The sequence below is a fragment of the Leptonotus elevatus genome, chromosome 4 (genome assembly GCF_054856555.1).
Source record: "Leptonotus elevatus isolate MCC_2025b chromosome 4, RoL_Lele_1.0, whole genome shotgun sequence".
Lineage (NCBI taxonomy): Eukaryota > Metazoa > Chordata > Actinopteri > Syngnathiformes > Syngnathidae > Leptonotus > Leptonotus elevatus.
The window spans coordinates 24,427,759-24,453,993 of NC_141242.1; the positions used below are offsets into that span (position 1 = coordinate 24,427,759).

Sequence of the window (26,235 nt, forward strand, 5' to 3'; positions counted from 1 at the left end):
TTATATTGAATTGGAAATTAAAATATTCTTTGATATATCTGATACAGAGGATTGGGGAAGATGCATCCTGGAGTTGGCAGCCTGTTACGAGAGAATTTATCTCTTGAATTTATACTTTTCCTGTATGACACGTAGGCTTTTTTTGGACCGTGACATTCATTGGAGGAGAGGGCGCTAGGGCGCTTGTTGTTTTGTGCCTTCTCGCTGTGATTGCTGCATATATGAGAGAAGAGAGTTGTTGCGGCTGGTGCACATGGAAAGGGATTTTTGCCATGTTCATTTGCTTGTTTCAAAAGCATTTGCATGCTCAGAACCAAACAAAGAAATCAAATTAATAAATGTCAGCACTTTTGGACTGTTGCAGATTGACCAAGATGGTATGGCTGTGCCACCCTTGTTGTTGCCCTAACGGCAGTGTTGGGAGAATTCATTTATTTATTATGCAAACCAATTCACATTGTTTTAAATTAACTAGTTGAGTTTATAGATCATAATTGATATTTCTAAACTAAGTACACTGTTCACAGATGGCAGAAATACATTACAGTCAATTCATGTTTGTCTTAAATATGAACGAGTTCATCATTTTGTGTTCATTTAACTCAAAGTAACTTTTGAGTGAGACAGACAAAGACCGACCAACAGGGAGGGGGGAGAGAGAGAGAGAGAGAGAGAGAGAGAGAGAGAGAGAGAGAGAGAGAGAGAGAGAGAGAGAGACTATTGGCTTTTGACATTACAGGCTTCACTTGAATGTGGTATGAGGGAGGAAAAAAAAAATCACAACACTGGATGATGCGTGGAGGCTCCATGCACATGGACGTATCTTGAAAAAGAATCACATTTTGTAGTTTTGTGATGTACGGATTTGGAACTTTATTTTCATTTGATGGGTGCTGGCCACCCAAAATATGGCCCTGCAGAAGGCTTTTGTTTGTGCTCAACGTCTTATTTCTCAATGGCCTTAGCTCATCACTGCCGGACTGCCTGCCCACGTGTGCCTGCTCGCCCTACGAAATCTACTGCAACAAGTTGGACAACAGCAGCCTATTCTTCCAGGGCACGGAGAGCTCTGCAAATAGTACGAGGGCCACCAAAGACCTTTTCCAGAATATCACTTCCATGTAAGTGTCACATACTCTTTTACTTTTTTGTTGTGTCATTTAACTGAGCTGACATGGAAACCTTTCTACATCATGATCAGGCGTTAAAAAGGTGTCACTGGCAGGTGCAGAATTAAAGATTTTAGTCAATTTGGGATGACTGCTGCATTCCCAGTTTTGAAATATTGTGCTCTATTTCCTTTCCTGGCACAAGTCTAGCGCAAAGTGTAGTCTAATTGTGCTCTTGGGTGGAGTTGTCTTTCTTTTGATATTTTTGTAGACTGGAGCAGCTAGAAAGGGGCATTTGCGCCATTTTTTAATGGAATATAGGTGAGACCTGGCCAATCGTAGTGGCATCCCTCATTTGCATTGCAATCAGGGTGGTCCGGAGAGAGTGCCATGTTTGACATTGCGGAAGCAAATTGACTTCCTGGGCTTGGACAGATGAGATTGGTGTGCACGTGATAAAGTGCATGAGCTAGTCGGCCGCACAAGTCACGTGGGCATTTGGAGAATGTGTGCACGCCCCCAATGAGGGGGGGGGGGGGGAGGGGTCTGTGCTCTGACAGAACTTTGAATGTTGAAGTGCATGTTGACTGAGCTGGACTAGAGCAAAAACATTTAAACTTGACTGAAAACTAGGCAGAGATGAACATTTGTGAGCAGCAGTATGGTTTCATGCCAAATAAAGAGTACCACAGATGCAGTATTTTCTTTGAGGATGTTGATAGAGAAGTACAGAGAAGGTCAGAATGAGCTGCTTTGTGTCTTTGTAGATCTGGAGAACGCTTATGACAGGGTGCCCAGAGAGGAACTGTGGTTTTGTATGAGGAAGTCTGGAGTGGCAGAGAAGTATGTTCAAGTGGTGCAGGACACGTATGAGGACTGTGAGACACTGGTGATGTGTGCTTTAGGTGTGACGGAGGAGTTGGGACTACATCAGAGATCAGCTCTGAGCCCCCTCTTGTTTGCTATGGTAATGGACAGGATGACAGACGAGTTTAAACAAGAATCTCCATGGACTATGATGTTTGCAGACGGCATTGTGATCTGTAGTGAGAGCAGGGAACAGGTGGAGGAGAAGCTAGAGGTTTGCCCTGGAGAGGAGGGGAATGAAGGTTAGCCGTAGCAAGACGGAGTATCTGTGCGTGAATGGGAGGGACACAAGTGGAAGAGTGAGGTTACAGGGAGAAGAGACCAAGAAGGTGGAGGAGTTTAAGTATTTAGGGTCAACTGTCCAGAGCAATGGAGGGTGTGGAAAAGAAGTAAAGAAGCGTGTGCAGGCAGGCTGGAACAGGTGGAGAAAAGTGTCAGGTGTGATGTGTGATAGAAGAGTTTCAGCTAAAATGAAAGGAAAGGTTTATAAAACTGTTGTGAGACCAGCAATGTTGTTTGGTCTGGAGACAGTGCCACTGAGGAAAAGACAGGAGGCAGCGCTGAAGGTAGCAGAGATGAAGATGAGGTTCTCTTTGGGAGTGACTAGGAATGATGAATGAATCAGGAATGAGTACATCAGCGGGACAGCACATGTTAGAGGCTTTGGAGATAAAGTCAGAGAGGCCAGACTGAGATGGTTTGGACATGTCCAGAGGAGACGTAGTGAGTATATTGGCAGAAGGATGCTGAATTTCCAAATGCCAGGCAGGAGGTCTTGAGAAAGGCAAAAGAGGAGATTTATGGATGTAGTTAAAGAGGACATTAAGGTAGTTGGTGTGAGAGCAGAGGATGCAGAGGACAGGGTTAGATAGAGGCAACTGATTTGCTGTGGCGACCCTTGAAGGGAAAAGCCGAAAGGAAAAGATGAAGTGTATCAATGTAAAATAAATGAGCATTCCCTCCAACAATATTTATATCGCATTTGATCAAAAAATGCTCTTACAAGAAGAAAATCATTGTTTATTTGAACAAGTATGTGAAAATAAAATGGGGGGGAAAAGGACAAAAACATCCAATAAGCAAATGTACATTAAAATGGATAAGACATTTTACACTTCACAAGACATACTGACCAAATGAAGTTAAACCAGCAAGATTAAGGCTAACGTTGTATTAGCCATCCATCCATCCATCATCTACCGCTTATCTGAGGTCAGGTCGCGAGGGCAGCAGCTTTAGCAGGGAAGCCCAGACTTCCCACTCCCCAGCCACTTCAACCAGCTCCTCCAGCGGGATCCCAAGGCGTTCCCAAGCCAGCCGAGAGACATAGTCTCTCCAGCGTGTCCTGCGTCAACCCTGGGGCCTATCACCGGTGGGACATGCCTGGAACACCTCTCCAGGGAGGCGTTCAGAAGGCATCCGAACCAGATGCCCGAGCCACCTCAACTGGTTCCTCTCAACATGGAGGTGCACCGGCTCGACTCTGAGCCCTTCCCTGATTACCAAGTGTCTCACCCTGTCTCTAATATAGAGCCCGGACAGCCTGCGACCCACAGCTCGTGACCATAGGTGAGGACCGATACAGAGTCCGCATCAATGCAGACGCTGCACAATCTGCCTGTCGATCTCCCGGTCCATCCTTCCCTCACTCGTGAACAAGATCCCAAGATACTTGAACTCCTCCACTTGGGGCAGGATCTCATCCCCGACCCGAAGAGGGCACTCCGCCCATTTCCGACTGAGGACCATGGTCTCGGATTTTTCATCCCAACTCTTTCACACTCGGCTGCGAACCACTCCAGTGAGCGTTTAAGATCACGGCTTGAAGAAGCCAAAAGTACCACATCTTCCACAAAAAAAAAGCAGAGATGCAATGTTGAGGCCACCAAACCGGACAAAAAACAAACATGTTGCTGTTGTATACTTTTTCTGGTGTAATGATTTGTGATTTCTGCTTCTTTACAGACATATTGAGAATTGGACTGGTCTGCAGACGTTGAGAGAAGTTCACATGGAACTCTACACTGGCTTGCAGAGACTGTACGTCTTGAGATATTTTTTCTAAATGTATGGTGGTCATTGCAAATGCCTTATTTGGAAGATTAGCCTTATCTCTGTCAAAACACCCAAGCAGCATTAAGCCATTGAGGCTTGCTGAGCTTGTTGATGTACACTGATGCTGTGTGACTTGCTCACGTTTTGTGTCACGTGAGTATAAAATTACTGTATAAAAAACGAATCCCCTTCTAGAACAAATCTTTGTTCAACCGTGGCTTTCATTGGGCCATAACAAAATCTTCAAATCATGTGGGAAAACATGTTATAGTCTAGTACCAAGTTTAAACTTTTCGACATATGTTCCAATGGTATTTTTGGCACAAATACCAAACTGCAAATCACTTAAGATCGCCCCTTCTGATATCTGATGCTGCTTTTAGCCGGTGAATGTGTGCTCTTAGCGGATACAATCAGCGCTGTGGCTCACGGACTTGTCTTGGAATTTTGCGCGTCAGCGATCGATTTGAACAAAACAAGCCTATTCCATTGAATGAGTATCTATCCTCACGGTTTTCACTTGTTTTTGTCTGTCAAAAAACATCCAGATCCAGGCAAAAATTAAATGGCATGGCTTTCTTCCACAAATGAGGAAATAGGGAGAGTTTATTTTATTTTATAGATTTGTTCCCAAGCTATTTTCACAACTTCAAATTTGTTACTGCTGTTTGCTATATGTACATACTATATGTGTATATGTTCACATTATTATTATTACATTAACTCACTCAACTGTAGCATTTAATTCAAGAATTTTAAATCATATAAATTGTTTTCTCCTGTCATGTTTTTGGTGCATCCTTCCACAGTGAACACAAGAGTTTATAAATGCTAAAAATAATGAGTAGCATGTATGGTCAAACTTACCATGCAAAGAATGCTGTGAAATCTCTGCATTGAATCTGACAAAAAAAAAAGAAGAAAAAAAGAAAGGGAAGGTAAAAACCTTTGCTCCAGCAATAATTTGATTACTATTTTTTTGTACTGTAGGACCATTATGAGGAGCAACCTGCATACAATCCAACCACGTGTTTTCTCCAAAAATCCCCAACTAAGCTACATGTAAGTGTTCACACTCAATTAATGTCACCTCGGAATTTCCTTGTTGTTTTCAGTACAAGGACAAGTGCATTCATTAAAAATATTAGTTACAGTATGCTGCTGCACTTAAGCATGTGCACCTTTCCAGCCAAGTCCTAGACCAGTCGTTTTCAAACTTCTTTCACTAATGTAGCTTCTAGATAATTCCCTATAATTGTTTATACAAAGTTTTCCTTGACCCATGCAAAACCCTTTTGATTGGATAAAAATGGCCAGAGGTAAAACAGTGCCATCATTTAGTCACCTTTTTTTTAATTGATAACAAAATGTAAGTAACAGCTTGTCAAAGATTCTTATTTAATACATATTTAATAAATAGGAAACTTTGACACCCTTAGGCTCATGACAGCTTTTGACAAAACGTAATTCTTAAGTGACCTGCAGGTTCTAGGACAGAGCAATACAAATAATTATGAGTCAGTTTAACAGCACTAGGAAATCCGTGGCAACTTAAAACACTGTCGAATTTTCAAAGGGAGATCTACTGTGACTTCGTTAAGACTTCAGACAATGTTCACCTGCAATGGTTACACATCCTCCGATGTTACATATTTATTTTATACTCTCTCCATCAGAAATCTTTCCAAAAATCCAATGCTGACTACATTGTCCTGGCAGATCTTTGAAAATCTGCAGCTCATGGAACTGTAAGTTCACATTTTTCACAGATGCAGTCAATAGATGGTGGCAGAGTGGTTCACATTAGGGACGATGCAGACAGTGTTATATGAAAAATATTATTAAACAATACATAGAGGCAAAACTAAAATCGGAAGTGCACTGTTTGACAACACAGTGACAGAAAGGTCTTCTTACAAGCATGTTAGATTTAGGAGGTTCCCATATTGCCATGTCATTTTGTTGCACACTCACAAAAATCACATGTCCAGAGATGTGAGGTCAATATAAAGTTGATGACTTTCAAAGTGCACATCTCCACTATGCAGGCTGCGAAGATTTACAATGAGCTACATTTTGGATCATATTTTTGGTGAAGATGAGGATGAGGAAAGAAAGCAGAATAGTAATATGGATAAGCAAAAAAAAAGTTGGCCTCATGTCAAGCCCTGGTGTACAACCACATCAACCGAAAGTGGGGGGAAAAAAACAAGCTCATAATATTTCAAGAGGAGCAAAGAAATTCCCATGTCAAACTGTGGGTGTGACAATCAGTGAATCTTAATCTTATTCTTAACCTGCATATTGACGTCACGTGTGTCCTGTCACAGAGACAGCACACATACTTGTATTGAGCACGCCTACGCAAATGCCTCTAGTGTTGATCCTGAAAGGATCTGGATTTCTGACAGTGGTGAGCATTTTTGCAGTTGTTCTTTTCTATCATTATAGACATTTAGAAGATGTGATCTTTGATTGTGGGTGTGAGATCCGCTGGCTGCAGCTGTGGCAACAAAGAGGAGATGTGGGGCTAAATAGCCAACAACTATATTGTGATAATGGCTCAAAGAAGATACTGCTGCAAGAAATTAACATAAGCAAATGTGGTAAGTTCTGTTTATATTCGCATTTTATACATTGTGTCCACTACCTGTGCATTATCTGTGCTATGTGGCTCCTTGATCAATATACAGTTGCAAGAAAAAGTATGACATGCTAGGTCCCAGGGAATTCGGAGAGATTTTTATGCTGATTAAAATTCAAATGTGCGTGCTGATTCCAAAATTGTATGGGTTTTTTTTTCCGTCAACTTTTTTCTCTACAGCTTACCCAATTCTACTGATTAGCTGGAGTAAGACTGTAGTAAGAAGAGTTGATTATGATTGAACTCATCAACAGCTACATAGCAACTTGTTTGTGCTGCCACAATTAAGACAGTGTGGTGAGAGGTGTGTGCAGCTACCAATAGGTCGTAGTAGGAATCATTTTAGGATAGATTAGATTAGAGGAGTAGTGCTGGTGTTTCTCTTAGTCATCTAACCATGGGCATACTGTTGTGATTTGTATTTTGTTTTATGCTTCTTCTTTTTTTTAAATAAAGTTTTCAAAGCCTGGAACTATTCCATCTTAGTGTTTTATTTACATATACACATACACATTTATTTCATTTTATTATTATAATTTTTTAAGAAAACAGGGATTTTATAGCTCAAAAACTTGACGTGATAGAGAAGGTTAGGATTTTTGGTTTTGGATTCCGTACCCAAAAATTAGTTAAAGGGATATTTGACTCATTGAGCCATTTTCAGCAGTAAAAAGTTAATATTTTGTTGAGAATTAATTTTATAACTTTATTATTTTTCATGTAAAATTAATACGTTAAAAACTAAATTCTTCCACTTGCCGTCAACTGAAGATGAAATCACCTGTGCTGAGGAAGTAGGTAACGACCAATCATGACTCAACAGTTTTCTAGGTTTGGGCAGCTACCTGTTTTCTCAACACAGGTGTGTCTGTCATCTTCAGTCAACAGCAAGTGGAAAAATTAGTATTTAAAGTTATTAATCCTTTCATGGATAGGGGTTACTACAGCTATTAAAACGTTGTTTTCTCCTATATTAATGATTATTTTTGCCACAGTTGTCCATTAGCCACTCCAGTGGACATTAGTGTAGTCTTGACATACACTGCCATCCAGTGGTCAACGTTTGTAAGTGCAATTTGTAATTTGAGGAAATGGTGATTGATTGATTGAGTCCACTAAATTGGACTTTGGACATCATTAGCTATATTGTTACTACTTAGTGTTGCTGTAACTTTGTTGATTTTGAAAATATTTAATCTGCAGCATTTTTTTTGTTTGCTTTCATTCATCATTTAATTTTTATTAAGGTGGATTTTAGTCCTCAGGACTATTCCGGTCCTTATGTTTTGTAGTGGTCAGGTGCAGAACATGCTAGCAAAACCTACAGGAAAGTCGACCATATACCATCTGACTCAAGTGGGGATGATGACAGCAGCAGTGATGATGAATGGTTGCCAGAAAAAATAAAATTACTATATGTACTTCATAAAAAGTTCATTTTTCTTTGGGTAAATGTATTTGCAATACATGTAATAGTTTTCAAATATGTTAAAAATATGTGAACGCAATGTTAAAAATCAAAGACATTTTATTTTGTATTTATTTATTTGTTTTTGTTACTTAATCTTTTCTTACAAACATATTTCATCAGTTGCTCAAATGCACGTTATCCACCCTAGTGGAAAAATGAAGGTGATTTTTTTTCCTCCATGCCTTTTGAGTAAAAAAAAAAAACAGTTGAGAAAGATGATGTAAGTTATCATAATTTGTGCATGAAAGGGTTTTAATTGTTCATGAAAAATAATGAAGTTATCACATTAATTATAGACAAAATTATCTTCTTACTGTTTAGAATGGCTCAATGAGTCAAGTACAGTATCCCTTGAAAAACAGCTGTCAGACTAAACTCAACAAAAACTGTTCCCTAGTGTAATGAAAGAGAATAAAGCCCGTATCCTACTGAGAGGCAAATGTTTGTGTGTGTTGGCAAAAGTAGCAAATGCATGCAAAGTTTTGTGTTGTTTTTTATATATATTGCATGTGTGTGTATACTGTATGCCTGTATACAGTATTTCCCCTTCTTTTCCAGACCTTCCAGAGATCACCATAAGCCACAACAACCTCACAGTTAGAGAGGGCGACAGTATAACTACAACATGCAATGGCTCTGGATCCCCATTACCTAAAGTGGACTGGTCTGTTACTGGTTTGCACTCCTTGAATTCACAAGAGGTAGGGGTTTATCCAAATAAAGAAACTTTTTTTTTTGGTAAGTGTTATACCATATTCGGCATAACAGAAATACTCTAAGATTCAAGCCAGACTTAAACCTAAACCTGACCATCGCCTCTAGTCTGATTTTCAGATAAATATACTGCACGTGTATATAATTTGTACAGCAAGTATTGTCACCAGCAACAACATCATGACCATTCACACAAAATAATGATACAAGGGCCCTATAAGATATTCTTCATTAAGAAAAGCAAAAATGTAGAATTGTGCGTATACTATGCACCAATTTGCTCATATGCGCAATTGATGCTTAGTGTCAATTTTTTCTTCTCTCCCTTCCGCCCTCCAACGTTATCTTTCTTGTTACCTTCATGTCCCCCTAGACTACAGGAAACCACAGAACTTGTGAACTCTATGCAATGTTTGCTACAGTATGAATGTAGGATTGCAGTCATGTGTCGAAAGTGAGCTGCGTTCAAATCAGTATTAAATTCAACTGTTTAGCAGTTGGTCAAAAAAGCCAAGCTTGGCAGTATATTATCATCTTTGTTTCCACGACGTTGGCCTCTGGTCATGCAAGGGAGTTGAAATACGAAAATAGCCAGGTTAGTTTAGCAATTAGTTCTGTATTCAGCATTGATGGGAACCTTTTGAAAATACGATAAAATTGAGAAAGTTAGGGGCATTTAGGGGCCATCACTGGTAACTCTTTGCATTGTCTGAGATTCATCAAATGGATGCCCTGGTTTGAGGAAAATTTGAGTGTGTTAAGCAAATTAGGTCGCTGTGGTCATGAATAAATTACATAACCTTTATTAGTCCCACAATGCGGACATTTTCACCATTTCAGCAGCAATAATGGAAATAAGGCTAAAAAATGGGAGGACACAGAAAATATACAAATTTATTTACTTTACTGACTCATTGCTCAGCACAGGACATTAACAAATATACATGATGGTGATGTTGTTGTTGTTGTTGTTGTTGTTGTTGTTGTTGATGATGATGATAACTGTGCTCCCTCCAGGTCAATGTCTATGACAACAACACTGTTCATTCAGCTAGTATTACTTTGGTAAATGTCAGCAGAGATGACAACAACTTTCTTCTGACCTGCACAGCCACCAATGTAGTAGGCATGACCAACACTTCCATTCAGCTTAATGTTCATTGTAAGTACCCACACACGTACCCCCCCCCCCCCCCCCCCCCCCACATACACACAGTATATCGCTGGCGTCAGGTCAAAACCGCATAAATCACACATTTTTTTATTTCTTAAAAAAAAAAATCTATACGGTTGCTCAGTTCACACGTGTGGGTGTCATTTTTATGAATTATTAACCAAACTAAAGTGTTAGAAATGGCTTGCTTGCTTTAATGATGCAATATATTGAACCAACATTTTTGTGTTTTCTTGAAAAGTGACAATTTTGGAGGTACAAGGTTTTAGCTCGACATAGATCAATGTTTTCATATTTCCTTCAAATGTCTATATATATATATATATATATATATATATATATATATATATATATATATATATATATGTATGTATGTATGTATGTATGTATGTATGTATGTATATATATATATATATATATATATATATGTATGTATGTATGTATGTATGTATGTATGTATATATATATATATATATACACATCTTTGAAATATCCTTCTGTCTTTTTTTAGTTTGCCCTGCCATTGTAAAGCTGAAGAAGCCCGAGCGTCGCCATGACACCTGCATAGAATTCACAGTTAGAGGTTCACCCCACCCAGAATTAAGATGGTTCCACAACAACAAGGTGCTTTGTTTTATCTTTCAGTGGAATGACTCAATGTCACTCCTAGTAGTTAAGCAGTCATTCAGCATTTTATGCTACCTTTACATTAGCACTCAGTTGGGAATATGGCAGTACTAGCTTTTGTTTGCTTCTTAATTAACTGGTCATTAACTCATTCACTCCCAACTATTTTCACTGAAGCAACCCCCTTCTCTCCCAGCTGTTTTACTTGATTTTGACTGATTTTGCAAGGCCGACAGAATATTGTGTTCTATTGCTATAAAAACAAGGAACCTACCTAAAGAAAGATTAGAGACTCCTCTTTCATCAGGAAGAAAAGTATATTTCTATATATCTGTTTCTGTTTTGCTGCAATTAGCATTAGAACATAACTAAGTTTCACAAACCTGTTGAAAACACTGTCAAAAAGAGCTTTTTTTGCCACATGGCCCTGGTTGATCTCTTATACTCTGCTGCCATTTTTTTGTCATAACTACCATTGCTTTAAGCGTCCTCTTCAGGTCAGAGGCTGCATCAAAGCCTTCTGTATGCCCTTAGCATAAAAAACATGAAAAGCATATAATTACGTTTTTGGGACCATGGGAATATTTAAAATAGAATGTGTTTATACGTTTTTGGGAGCAAATGAGTTAACATCAGTTTATTAACATTGGTGTATGCATGACGTCAGTGTGACAACTACACCAAAATGTGAATAATTGTGTTCATGATGGTATTTGATAACATTTCTCGAGATCGTCTCACTGATCTTTTCTGGTTTCATTACTAATGCAGGAAATTTCCCACACCGATTATGTGCGTATTGATATGGATATTTACCAGGACTACATTGAGGGATGCCTTACATTCAAAAACCCAACACATTACCACAACGGCAACTACACTCTGGAGGCTCAAAATGACCTGGGGGTGGTCAACAGCACTGTATATGGACACTTCCTTGACAAGCCCTTTAATGGTAAGTTGGTGGGTGTTTATATACTCGGAAAAAATTATTTAGGAGCTGTACTAGCAAGAAGAGGCAACACAACAACCACAACTTGTCAGATCTTTATTTTTATTGTTATTTGTCTAAACCAAAGCCCTTCTCGTGTTTATCTATTATTTGCCTCCTTTTCAATACCAACATTATCAACTTCCTAATACTTTAATTTGCCAGCGGGAACATTTTTTGTTGTCACCAGCTTTTAAAAAAATACTTTTATGTGGTAATGGGGCCAGCTGCTTATATTTCCAAGAGTTTATAACAGTCAATTTGATGTATATGATGTGTTAATTAAATTGGTGTCTATTCACAATACCAACAAGGTTTTTAATACTGTACATGTAATAGTGTTGTGTTTGTTTGGTATTTTTTTTAATGGCATCCACATTCACACTTTGGTCAAAGTCATCAATTAATCTACCATGCATATTTTTGGAAGGTGAATGGGAAGAAGCCTGTGTGCCCAGAGAAAAGCAACTTGAGCAAGAGAACATGTTAAATTCATTCATAAAGTCCTGCGTCAAGTTTTTTTAAATTTATTTTTTATTATTTCTAAACCCTCTCATCACTGCATAATAATAACAAAATATATTGCTGGCATCGATCTGAAACTTTATAAGTCACAATTTGGAAAATTTTAGATTTTTACATAAAATTATACTTTTGGTGATGCAATATAATAGTTGAACAAACCATTTTTGGGGTCTCCTAAAAAGTGAAGATTTTGGAGGTACAAGGTTTTGGCCTGACACCAGCGACATATACAACATATAATATATACATAAAATATATAGTAATTACACATCCTGAAAATATGAAGAAACATGTAATGCTTTAGCAAGATACTGTTACCAGACTTTTTTTTTTTTTATTTATTTTTTCTGGAGAGCTCAGTATTGTTCATTCTGTAATTTTACCGATTTGACATGTCATCATCATTGCTCTCTTTTTATTATTTTTATTATTTTTTTTTAATTAATTTTTATTTTGTATGTGGGTGAGTATGTGCATGTGCGTGTGAGTGTGTATTCATTAGTTCACCTAAAACCTATTAAAAAATCCCATACCGTTCACCTAAACCGAACACTTCAAAATCCAGCCAGTCGTGAGGCCGTCAGGAGATCCGAGGAAGGACCAACGAAAAGAAAGGAAAGTGAAATCCAGCACCGACCAGACACCACCCACCGGGGCCACCAACCAGAGTCCTTCACCAACCCCAGAAACATCTCAATTCCAACAAATCAGGGAGACCTCAAGAGACCAAAGGAGAGACTGAGGAAAGGAAGGAAGGACAGACGAAGCAGAGTGAGATCCACAGACACCAGCCTCCACCGATTCAATGACCAGAGGAAGAAGCAGATTGTGTCTGAGTTTCGATAAATAGGGGGTGGGGGGGGGGGGGGGGGGCTGCGCGTCGGGGACATGGACAGGGGATCGCAGCACTGCTCTATACTGCGGTCTGCCCCAACCGATTGTGTTCTGTTACCCCAGAGTGAATTCCTTGAATCCTTCTTTCCTGGCGTATGGCTAATGCAAGCGGCTCAATAAATATTGCAAATAATAAAGGGGACAGTGGGCATCCCTGTCTTGTGCCTCTCTATAGAGTACAACTCTGAGATATAATCCCATTAGTAGTAACTGTAGCTTTAGGAGAATCATATAATACTGACACCCAGTGAATAAATGACTTCCCAAAGCCAAATGTATTTAAAACAGCAAAGAGGAAGGACCAGTTAACTTTGTCAAAAGCTTTTTCTGCATCCAATGATATAATGACTGCCTTTTTATCATGCTGTCTGTTACCAGACTTAATGTTTTATCAATGCCTTGATACTAACTCAATGAAATGTCTTTCTTCTCAAATTTTCTGGCATCTTTCACAGTTACAGAAAATGATTATGACTATGGTAAGTTATTTCTCAAAAAATTTTGTTTATAATATATTATATATACATATATTATATTTGTTTGTCATACTTTTTTTGGGGGGGGGGGGGTGTAATCTATCCATCCATCCATCCATATATATATATATATATATATATATTTATAGTGACCTGCTGTCTGGGGAGAGGCTTTCTTGGTAGGGCCTCAGACCGTTGTGAGCGCTGCAATCCGTTTAGCCTTTGCAGGGGCTAAAAGCAAAGTGTTTCTCTGGGCCTGCTAGCCCTTTTCTAGCAGCCGTGCCAGATGAAGAGTGGACCACCCCCCACAGAGCAGGGGGAGCCAGAGGTGAGAGGAACCAGCAGTGTGAAGGAGCCAAGGGAAAGAGCAGAGCGCGAAGAGACAAGCAGGAAGCCTACCTTTTATAGTGGCTGGGTGGCGTCCTCACCAGGGGTTCAGTCTGGCGTTACACAGAAACCAGGGTGGAAATTTACTAGCCTTGGAGAGGATTTTGGTAAAGAATAATCAGATTGAATTTGGATCCCATGTTAACCAAGATTCTAAGGTCAAAATTCAATCAATGCAAACACATACAGTACAAATGAAAGTTAATTGGAGACCATGCAACTCGAATGAGACATCTTCACGATGATTCATGGAGTCAACATTTCCAACGTTTTCAAAATTCTGTTCAAAACTAAGACAGTCAGGTTTCTGAAAAAAGTTTTTACTTTTGTGTGTGTGCGTGTCAGTCAGTGCTGGTGCAGTCTGTTTGTAAAAGGAAGATAGTCCGCCGGGTGGTCACCCACCCACCCCCACCTTGGCGTGTCCAAAACACAGAAATGAAATTCCTTTGTCTGTGATGAGGTTGAAAAAGTAACAACTGGCCGATAATCACTACAGTGTACTCTGGTTGACTGCGCTCTCAGCACTCATTCCTCTGCAAATGAGGGAGGCTGCTATGATTGGCTGGGAAAACGTTTTGTTCTATCCCACAAAAGCGCACAATGCTGCAAACGGCTATTACGGCCAATTCTATTTGCGCAAAGTCTAAGAAAATACTAAAAGAAAGAAAATCCCACCCATGTGCACAGTAGAGTGCGCTTTGCAGCAGACTTGCGCTGGGAACGAAAATAGAGCCCCATATCAACAAACAGCTCAGTGAATAATATTTACTTTTATTTATCTGTTTGTGTTTTTCTTTTTTCTTTTTACCCCCAAGTAACCCCAACGGCAGAGCGTCACAATCCACATGAAGATTATTTTGGGGTAAGTAAAAATTGCAGCCAATTCCAAAGTGAACAACTGGTCAAAGATTTTAATTTCTTCCTCTTTCTGTTCATTGTAGCTGCATTTAAGAGTTGTGTCTTGCTTGTCCAGGCAGGCCCGGCTCCAGGATTCTTTCTCTCCTGGGGATGTAGGGGGGTTTGACCGATACATGGGGTGCTGAGAAAATTATTTAGAAATATATTTTAGAATACTAAATAAAATGCTGTAGGAACTTAGCTGGGGCTACACAGATGTCTATAGCATCCCCTAGCCCTGGTGCAGTGGCATCCCTATATCCATTGTCCAGGTCACAGAACAATTTGCAAAGATTGAATTGAAGCAACTGGACTCTTGTTGGTCACTGACAATGTGAATGCGAGTGTGAATTGTTGTCCGTTTTTGCCTGACGTCAGCTGGGATATGTTTTGTGTTCAGATAAGGCATTATAAGTGGAGCTCACCACAATCACATGCATAGGTAGAAAACTTGACTGCTACAAGACAAACAGAGAATGTTGTACTTCTTATTAGGCCCATATGAGTTATTTTGGTGGGTATTTTTCTAAGCTGGTGGGAAGATGCCTCCCTCTCTAAAACCTAGAAAACCTGCTTCTGTTGAGGCTGAATTAAAAAAAAATGTTTTAGTTCTTTTTTTAAATATATATATAATATGTTCCCAATCTTGTCATTGTTTATACATGCTCTTAGTAGTTTGGAGTGTTTTTGCATTGTTTATTTTATTTTAATTTGTTTTCACTCTTCTGTCTTTTCTAAGTTATGACAATGTTGAGAACACCAAATTGCCAAGGTGCTCAGGAAAAATAGAATGGCAGCACTGATATGCAGCTTGACATGTCACTACTTATGATTTTGTCTGTAGATCAGTATTCTGGGTTTAGGAAAATAAAGAATTAATAAATCTAAATGTGTTTTATTTTTGGGCTATAGAAGGTCAATTTACTTTTTTACAACATTGTCAAGTTGGTACTTTTGTACTTTTACTTAAGGAGTAACTCAACACTAAATCAACTTGTTTTTGTTGATAAACTGTATAAACCATCTACAGGCAGGCGTTTCATATCTGAAACAACTAATTGCTTATCCCCTAATTAATGAACATTCACTTTTTTTTTTGCCTTTTTTTTTTTTACTCAAAAGTACCACTGCAGACCTTCGTTGTGCATTAGCAACAGTTTCCCAGTAGCTCATGGCAAGCTCTCTCATTTTCAAAATGTCTGCCTTCTTGGCTTCACTGAAATGGATTTTCTAGGCATCAATTTCATGTAAGTATCACTACCAATCTTCTTTATTTTGAAACCATTTCTGCAAAAGATGACTCACGAGAATATAGAGATAGAGTATATGCCAATTTGTAGGTTTTATCTCCTCTAGGTTTTACCCCAGGGGCAGCTGTATTTCATTGTTGCATATTTGTAACGTGTGCCCGGACATGTACCAATGGATGCCACATGCTTTATCTATTGGTTTGCCTATATTTTGAGCAACAATCAATACTAGGGTTATTTTCCTATCACCAGTGTTTACTTATTACTTTGAGGTGTCATTGATGGTATATCCTATGGAAAATGAAATAATTTGGAGTGAAGTTACACATTATCAGAGGCAGATTTGATCAAAAGTAATAATAGTAATAATAATCATAACCAGACTAGACGTCAGACATCAGACTTGACCAGTAGTGAGAAACTCGGTCCTCGAGGGCCGGAGTCCTGCAGGTTTTGGATGCAGCTGATCGTTATCAGACTTATGCAGAGCTTGATGATTAACTGATCATATATCAGCTGTGTTGGAGAAGGAAAACATCCAAAACCTGCGGGGCTCCGGCCCTCGAGGACCAAGTGTGCCCACCCCTGGACTAGACTGACTTGATCATTTTTCCATTCATGCTGATGAACATGGATGATGCAGACTTTGCAAGAATGACTACACGCAAATGCAAAGTAGTTTTGTTCTTTACAAAGGACAAAAATAGTTTCTTGGACTACCACCGGAAGAAGTGACATTCAGACATGGCCTTCTCAATTAGGATTTGAGATGTCGGTGTAGCATTATTGTTATTATAGTTTGATGCAAGGGAATCAAAAGTTATTATCATCATTGTAATTTTGTTCCTACTATTGTTAGTTTTTAATTTATTTACTCACCTAGTTGTTTTTGTTGTTACTCTGCCAAAGTATTTTGAAACTATGGTTTGAAACCTGCCTTGCTAATATAGTTAGTATTTATACCATATTCAGTCTTCAGCGTTTTTACCACGCCGGGCCAATGTTGTAAATCTGCAACTTCCCAGAATGCATTGTATGTGAAGGTTTCACACAAAAAAATATCTATACCACTACCCCATATGATAATTTCCCCCAAATATCAGATTTTTCCTGTTACTAAAGTTTAATTTGAGCCTAAGAGGGTAAACTGGTGTCTAAAAATGCTGTCTACATGTCCTGGTCATTATTTTGACATTTTAGTGCATATTTGTTGAAAGCTTGAATTTGGGGTAAAAACTGTGTGTTTGGTGCCATTTTAAGGTTAAACGCTGAGATAAACACAATTTGGCTGCCTGTTGGTCCTCTCATTACACGAGAAGTTACAGACTTCGTCACTTGTGGCGCATGACATTGTCACCAGCTCAGTCTCGAACACGCCTCCTTAAAGTTGCTGCTGTCAATCACAGCCAGACCACGCCCAACCCTCTCCCCATTCGCAACCCAACGGTCCTCCAGGCAACACCCCCTTTGAACGCCGATTTCAAATCTTAGTGAGGGGTGGAGCAAGAGTCTGACTTTTTGTTGAGTTACTCTTTGAAGCAACACTAAAGAACTTTCAGTTTATGTTGATTATGGCGCCGCCATATGGACTCAAGCGATTATATTATGCCTGAGGGAAGACAACATTTCCCATAAGGACAAGCGCATTAGTCGTTTTTTTTTGTGCGTCGACATTCAAATTGACTTCAGTCTTTGTAACGAATGGGTAAAGAGGGAAGTGACGTATGCCATAAAGCAGTCAGCACATTTGTAGTTTTATGTGTGGCAGTGTTCCTACCATCCTCCTCAAAGTTGCTTAGCGCCAGTAAAAATTATATAGACTCCCTCAGGCCATGGCAAAGGTACCATTCAACTAGTTTTAAGTTGATGTTTCATCAGAAGAGTTATGAAAATATTTTATTAAGGTTGAAAAGTTCCTTAGTGCTACTTTAAGTAAGGGAGTGACTTCAGTACTTTTTTGCAATAGTAACAGTACTTCTACTTAAAGCTACTGCCACCTGCTGACGAAAAAATGAAACTGCACATACCGTTCTTCACATACACACCATGTACATTATGTCACATCCGCAGACAGGCGCGGGAAATTCTAACCCGAATCCAGTCTGAAAACTATTGGCCAGAGGCTTGCAGGAGTACCCATTGTGAACAGCGAAGGTGTTAAACTACTAATTAGAAGGCATTTCAGTCATAAATGGTCAAATAAAAAGCTTATTGTAAAGTTATTTTGGGGGAAAGAAGTTCCATATTGCAGCTTTAAGTACTGATTACTAGTAGCCTTGGACTCCACCCAGGTAGCAAAGGATGTTAGATCAATGTTAAATCAACCTTCTCAACATTGATTCATCTCTTGCTGGCGAGGCAAGGTTTACTTTTTGTAACATTTCAAGGTCAAAAGGTTTACAAGAGTCTTCCCTAATAGAGTATACGTAAGAACTGTGTGTGTTTTGGGTACCACTCAAAAGACAGCGTTGCAGCACTCATTTGCTAAAATCTTTTTTGTCTTCCCCTCCCATTTAAAGGTTTCTATCGCAGTGGGACTTGCAGGGTTTGCTTGTGTGATGCTGGCAATTATCTTCATCCTGATTACTAAGTATGGGCGACATTCCAAGTTACGTATGAAAGGTAAGTTTCTAGTTTGTCAATTTCAATAATTAATAATAAGGTAAATCAGTTTAGAACCAATTCTCTGAGCGCCAAAGTCTATCAGCAGATGTTGATTGGATATGCAATCGATACTAATCAACAACTTGCAACCCGGGCCAACACTTATAGCTGCTATTGGCAATTTCCCTGGCCACGAGCTTGTAACTCCTGCAGGGTTTGCGTCACTGCTTGACCTTGACACAAAACCTGGCGTGGAAGAAACACAACCAGTCGTTAATTTGACGGCAGGCCGTCACAGCGGCTGCGGTGTTTGTAGTGGCCTCAGGAGGTGGTGGCGGGGCCCAGGTGTCTTGGTTGGGGATAAGCGTGTGAACAAACTGTTACTGGTTGGTGAAACCCTGCCGAGACCTCACAAATGCACTTCTTGCAAATTGGTAAAAATTCCCATAAAAACACTCCAACACTCTTGAGGATAGTCTTCACAGAAGAGTTTAAGCTGTTTTAGTTGCAAAGGGTGGTCATACTAAACATTGAGCAAGAACAAATTTGACCTTGTTGAACCTAATTGTAGGGATTTTGCATTTCATTGTGAATCGCTGTGAATCATCCCTCTGGCAGTCTTGTCTGTTTTGTGATCAACTGGCAAGTTGTTATGCAGTTGTTATGCAGTCTACTTTATAGCTTTATTGACACTGTGACTGTCCAATAATTATACCAGTTGCTTCCATAGGAAACTTGTCAATTACTGTATTCTCATAAAGCAATACTCTATTTACCCTCTCTTTAAATTTTAAAGACAAACCAATCAAACTACTGCCTTGAGAATGAATTTGATGACATGTCCTAGGTCCAGCAGCAGTGATAAGTGGTGAAGAAGATTCTGCCAGCCCACTTCACCATGTGAATCATGGCATTACCAGCCCATGTACGCTGGATGGTGGACTGGATGCTGTGACCATTGGACTGAACAGGATTCCCATTATTGAGAATCCGCAGTACTTCAGACATGGGCACAACTATAAAAAAGCCACCACCTGTACGTATAAGCCATCTTCTGCAGCCGGGTAACTGACCGTTAAGATGCCTGCCTATGGCCACCACTCAGTTAGATGGTTAATGTAATCATAGTCACACAGATATGATTCAGATATGCCTAAAGGACATTTTTTGTTTTTCACAGATGTTCTCATGAGCCTGTTCCTCACGTTCTTATTCAGGCCTCAGTTACTGAGCTAACAGTAATAATTGTTTATTGTGAACTTTTCATGTTGGTTTTGTATTTTTGGATAATGGGAATTATTTTTTGTTTCTTTCTTTAAGATGTTGAACATATAAAACGGAGAGACATTATTTTGAAGAGGGAGCTTGGAGAAGGCGCATTTGGCAAAGTCTTCTTAGCAGAATGTTACACTCTGTGCCCAAAAAAGGACAAAATGCTTGTAGCCGTAAAGGTGAGTGAGAGAGAGAGAGAGAGAGAGAGAGAGAGAGAGAGAGAGAGAGAGAAGGTGTGTGTCTATGGAGCATCGACAGTGCCCCAACAGCTTGTCGCTGTGAATTCTTGTGCTGAAAATGTTTTATCATTATTTTTCTATAAATTGACTTATTTTTAATATAGCACTTTAACTACACCATATTGTGCCCAAAGCGCTTTACAATGCCTCACATTCACCCATTCACACACCAATGGTCGGCTGCTGCCACACGGCGCTGCCAGGTTCACTGGGAGCAAATCGGGGTTCAGTGTCTTCCTCAAGGACACTTCAACATGGTCCCCAGGGGTGAGGATCGAACCCATAACCTCACGGATGAAAGACGGCCACTCTACCATTGAGCCATGCCACCCTGCTATTTTTTTATAAATCCGCTAAAACCCTATCATTGCATATCGCTGATCATTGCTTTTAGAGTCTAAATACTTGACTTCTATTAACTGGTCATTCAAATTGATCATTTTTGATTAATACTGATATTTTAAAACATTATTTAGGAAATAATACACATTTTAAATGTCTTTGTTAGCAGTATTGGTATTAGGGTTTGTGGTGTCTATGATCCAGAAGCTATTTTGTAAGTCAACATCAGATGCACATGAATATGAAAAACGTTTTTTTGGTACTTCCCATGGGTTGGAATACAAATGCTTTGGCGGACAGTTTATGTACTGTTTTCTTCACAGTGTATTGATGACAAGTAGTCATTGAATTACTGCATGGGCAAGTATCCCCATCATTCACATTTTGGTCAATAGACTGTAGACATTTGAGCAATTAGTGACAATTTGAAAGTGGAACCCAACTCAAACCTTGTTGCTGTGAAGCAGCGGTGCCGACCATTGGAACACTACACATTTGTATTGTTAATCAACCTTGAACTTGCTTGAAACAATTGATTTAAACATTGCTCTCTTTCTTTGCCTCCAGACTTTAAAGGACCCCACTTTATCAGCAAGGAAAGATTTCCAACGCGAAGCTGAGCTGCTGACCAATCTCCAGCATGAACACATTGTTAAATTTTATGGAGTATGTGTTGATGGAGATCCGCTCATCATGGTCTTTGAGTACATGAAGCATGGAGATTTGAATAAATTTCTCAGGTGAGCGCGGAAAAATGTCAAATATAGAGTAGGCCTAACAGTGAATTATTTAGTTAGTTATGTAGTCATCCAGGAGATACAGTCCCTCCAGCATATCCTGAACTCCTTGGAATAGTGGTCATTCTACAGCAGTAGATGCAAACTCTCGAGGATAGAAAGGTCTACATTTCGGGCAGCTGTGGCCAAGTGTTTTAAGATTGTCGCCTGCCACTGTGGGGACTGGTTCAAGACCATCTACACCAAAACATCTCCATGACACGATCGGACACCCCAAACTGCTTGCCCACTAGTAGCCCACTGCTCCAATGTGTGCCAGCGTGTGTTTGCTACATCCACAGAGGTCAGATTTCATGTATGGTGTGTACATGACAAATGAAGATGATGATTACTTAACCATGCGAGATTTGTGGTTAACAGGCCAGAGACTCTTGATGATAACAGTGTCCAAGCATTATACACGTAGATACACAGTCCACTACCTCTGGTCTTACTGGAGTCATTAGATTTTCTGTCTGCCCTGATGATGTCGTGCAAGCTAAATGATGCTATCGTGAACTCCATTGTTGAGCCATATTTTCTGTGACTGACGGTGCAGTCCAAAATCCATTCATGAGTAGTGACCTACAGCTGCTGATAATCAATTTAATTCACCAGGAACCGCACATTAGCAAGGAAAATGCTAAGTAGATAGTTGCTCATGAGTTAGCTTGTCTAGCCCTTAGCCATCCTTGCTTCAGTCGCTTGTATTTACAATCTGCAAGCTACCTATGAGGCCTTCCTGACCAGCCACTTGTTTCTTGGATCTCTCTGGAATGAGCTGTTAAACACAAGATCTGATGATCTTGGTTATATGAGATTATAACAACAATGTTCGTAGGGAGCAGACTTAAAATGGGAAGCCAAATTATTAATAATAATAAACTTTTCAAATTTGGAACACTTTACCAGCCATTACGAATGCCAAACCATAATAGTAGTGTGCACCAGTATTCATGGTTTTCTGAGGTCAGTAGCTTTCCTTGAACAATTTCTTAACCATTCCACACTCTCCTTAGAGCCCATGGACCAGATGCCACGATCCTGGTGGACGGAGAGCCACTGCAGACTAATGGGGAGTTGGGTCTGTCCCAGATGCTTCACATAGCCAGTCAAATTGCAGCAGGAATGATCTACCTTGCGTCACAGCACTTTGTGCACCGTGATTTGGCTACCAGAAACTGTCTGGTAGGGAATGCCCTTCAAGTGAAAATAGGAGACTTTGGCATGTCAAGAGACATTTACAGCACTGATTATTACAGGGTAAGAGATATTTGTTTCTGTCATTTGTTCATATGAATGCAACCGATCCACAGTACACCCTACTGAACTAAACCTAGCACTGGGGTGCCTAATATGTCAATCGAGATTTTACCTAATTAATTGAGCTTCCAAATGCCATGTAATTCTGTTATTTTCCAGTTTTTTTATATTTGTTTTAGTTTTTCCATTTTTGCTTTCGTCCCTTCTCCTCTGTCCCGTCTTACATTCCACAAATAATTTTACACATTTACCTTTTTGCTCCACATTTGTGACAATGCAAAACTTCTGGGAATATATATATTTTTTTTCTTCTTTTTTTTTTGATACAGTGAGATGTTTTAACCAGGGTACCCTCGTAACCGATTTACAAACTATGCACATTTGTGTGTGTGTAATTGTATGGTCAGGTGGGAGGTCACACCATGCTGCCTATTCGCTGGATGCCCCCAGAAAGCATCATGTACAGGAAGTTTACCACAGAGACTGATGTGTGGAGCTTTGGAGTTGTTCTCTGGGAAATCTTCACCAATGGTAAACAGCCCTGGTTCCAACTAGCTAATAATGAGGTACGCATACGCCGACATGTGCATGTACTGTATTTGACAACATTTACATTTGCATGTAATTTATGGCGGACGACCAGTTCAGGGTGTAACCTGCCACTTGCCCAAGCTCAGCTGGGATAGGCTCCAGGTCACCCGTGACCCCAATGTGGATAAGCGGGAATTAAAGTGGGATGGATGGAATTATAACACAAAAGAACACTCTACAGAATATTTATGTGCATATAAGTACTGTTCAGCAAAAAATATATGTATAATTTGGAATTTTTTTGCATGTATGGAATATTATAGGGTTTAAATTGTGTGTAATTGTATCTTTACCTTTTCATACGTAGAGTAAAATTGCATTATTACATCACAATAGCTTTTCATGACTGTAATGTGTGTATAACCTGTATCATCCTTCTTCCAGGTGATTGAGTGTATAACTCAAGGCAGGGTACTTGAGCGCCCAAGGCTCTGTCCCAAAGAAGTCTATGACATAATGCTCGGCTGCTGGCAGAGAGAACCACATCAGCGCCTTAACATGAAGGACATTCAGAAGACTGTGTTATCGCTGATGAAAGCTGCACCAGTCTATCTGGACATACTGGGTTAGAAACACACAATATGAAGAGGAATGGAATATAAATTTAGGTCAAGTGGACAATCAGTGAAATGGAATTACAGTCAATAAATGACTCACATGGCCCAAAAGCAAAGTTCCCGGGGTTGGCTGCCTAATTAATGGGCAGTTAGCTCATGGTGGCACATTATAAAAGCCCTGGGTGATCTTTGAATGTGTTTGTTTATCAGCACTGGAATGCAGCTGTATGTTCCCTGAGCACACATCTTTGGGTATGTAGTCATTTACATTTAAAGTTATAACACTGGTCAAAACATTCCTTTTTTCCTATCACAGATGCAAGCAAAAGTTTCTTGATGAATTTCGTGTGCTAAGAAGATCATATTCTTGTTTAAAAAAAAGAAGCTAAACATGTAACATGCTTTGGACTCAGACTTCATAGAATGTAGTTATGACCAAGGCTCCCAGACTTAAAAAGGGATACTTGACTCATGTAGCCATTTTTCAGACAATAATATTTTGCCTTCAGTTAATGTGATAGCTTAATTATTTTTCATGTACAATTCTTTAAAAACACATTTTGCCACTGAAGATGACATCACAGGTGCTCAAGAAACAGGTAATCACCAATCACGGCTCAATTTGCTTTATTGGTATTAATTGTACATGTAAAATGATGAAGTTATCGAATTAATTCTAGAGAAAATATTAATATGAATAATACTGCTGAAAATGGGTAAATGACTTATAATAGTAATAATAATAGGTCATTATCTCAATGCACTGTCAACATGTCGCGGCATAGTGTCATGATCCGTGTTGATTGCTTTAGGTTTAGGTTAGATTTTATGCTGCGTTCTAGGAAGGTCCGAAGTCGGATTTATCCCAGTTGGTTTTACCCAGTTCCGACCTGAAAGCGTTCGAGGCAAAAGTAAACAACCAAAATGGCGGATAGTGATAAATAGTTTTTCAAATGTTGGTCCTCAAAACACATTTTGACCTCCAGCAAACGTGCCTTCTCGCATTTTTGCTTCATTTATTGTTTTTATCTTATTTCATAAGCATTCCATACAGTTCAGTAGTTCATCGTAAAATTTCATGTAGTGAGATAGCGGTATACTGTCACATACGTTGTGTTATGTCATTAAATTATGTCATATTTTTATGAATGAAGAAAGCTATCTAGTTTTATACTCGAGAAAATTGTGTTTTACCATTCACGGTCTTTCCAATAGTGGTCGCCATTGTAGAGTGACGTCACATCAAATTCGGTTGGTGAAGTCGGGGTCCTTTTTTTCAGACTTCGCAAGTGGGATTTACGGGTTCAAGGGGGCGTTCCTGTACGCACTTCCTGGTTTGAACTCGGTAAAGTTCGACTTCCGACCATCCACGAATGCAGCATTAGTTGTCACGTTTTCCTTGTATCCTTGGTGTCTCGTCAAGTTTGATTGTGTCCACCTGTACTTGCCATCCCTTGTGTCATCCAATCAGCTCACTCATGTGTTTCTTGTGCATGTGTCTCTCATTATCTTGTCAGTTTGTGTGTATTTATTTCCCAGCTTTCCTTTCAGTCATGGAAAATTTGATAGCAGGCACTTTTTGTCTCAAATACTGACTTACAAATTATATTCAAGCCTTATGTAACGTTTGTATCATCAATGGAATGCTTCTGGTAAAATCACAACCAATTTAGCTGTTGTACTATACTGTGCCCATGCATTTGAATAGTTTGGGGTTTGATTTTAACAACACACAAATATATAAATTACATTGATGAATTTATGCTGTACTGCTGACATTTTACCTAAAATAATTAATTGTATCATTGCAAATGTTAATTTAATTCTATCAATGGGTATAGAAACATTCCAGTCCAAAAGGTAAGACATTAGTAAATTCCTAAGGTTGAAGGCATTGAAACATGTTTAGCATGTCTTAGCTGGTAGAAATATTCATGTACTGTTGTGATATGTTACCTAACTCGGTATTTGGAATCATGATTTTGCTGTGATTGTACATTTTTATTCACAATAAAAAATAACCACTGCCTTCAGAAGACTGTTTTCAATAAAATACATGGAAATTATACCAGTAGTTATGTTTATACTAGTGGGTTTATTGTCATCCGGCACTGGCATAAGACTAAACTATCAAAATAGGTACTTCAATAAAATCTTTAGTGAAAAAATTATAAATAATATGTATCATGTATCCACATTAGATTGGTGTGGAGGAATTTGACAAAGACAGATCACTGCTCTGTTCTACACCTGCTGATGCGAATATTTTCTATGAAAATGACACTGCAGTTTGCAATTGTGTTAATAATTTTATCAACCTATCGGTAGCAGAGTCGTTTCTGTACTATATTTTGATGGAGGTGGACGCTATTACACTCACACCAGTAGAATACAAAAAAAAAAAGAAGGAAAGCGGAATGGGAGCTTTTTGTTATCAAGGATCTCTCATTTCGTCCCAGGGGACAGTCACTCTATCTCTATAAAATAGAGACATACCTTTTCCAGACTGG

General features: G+C 39.2%; 1 protein-coding gene across 1 annotated transcript; it reads left to right on the plus strand.

Annotated features, from left to right (window-relative positions):
• The first annotated feature begins 784 nt into the window (after nucleotides 1-784).
• On the plus strand, nucleotides 785-25,630 carry ntrk3a (neurotrophic tyrosine kinase, receptor, type 3a). The gene is made up of 18 exons (XM_086073437.1): nucleotides 785-1,121; nucleotides 3,942-4,016; nucleotides 5,022-5,093; nucleotides 5,708-5,779; nucleotides 6,483-6,637; nucleotides 8,705-8,847; nucleotides 9,878-10,022; nucleotides 10,546-10,658; nucleotides 11,433-11,616; nucleotides 13,527-13,550; nucleotides 14,750-14,796; nucleotides 18,601-18,703; nucleotides 19,533-19,721; nucleotides 20,006-20,136; nucleotides 21,106-21,278; nucleotides 22,334-22,577; nucleotides 22,985-23,143; nucleotides 23,553-25,630. Exons 1-18 carry the CDS (start codon nucleotides 856-858, stop codon nucleotides 23,736-23,738), a joined length of 2,481 nt encoding a protein of 826 aa, XP_085929563.1. The 5' UTR covers nucleotides 785-855; the 3' UTR covers nucleotides 23,739-25,630.
• The last annotated feature ends 605 nt before the right edge of the window (nucleotides 25,631-26,235 follow it).

Excerpts from the sequence above, each read along its gene's own strand:
- ntrk3a (XM_086073437.1), top strand. The coding sequence starts at position 856 with ATGTACGGATTTGGAACTTTATTTTCATTTGATGGGTGCTGGCCACCC. Across the intron at positions 18,704-19,532 it reads TTCCAAGTTACGTATGAAAG|GTCCAGCAGCAGTGATAAGT; the intron begins GTAAGTTTCTAG and ends GACATGTCCTAG. Across the intron at positions 19,722-20,005 it reads CTATAAAAAAGCCACCACCT|ATGTTGAACATATAAAACGG; the intron begins GTACGTATAAGC and ends TCTTTCTTTAAG.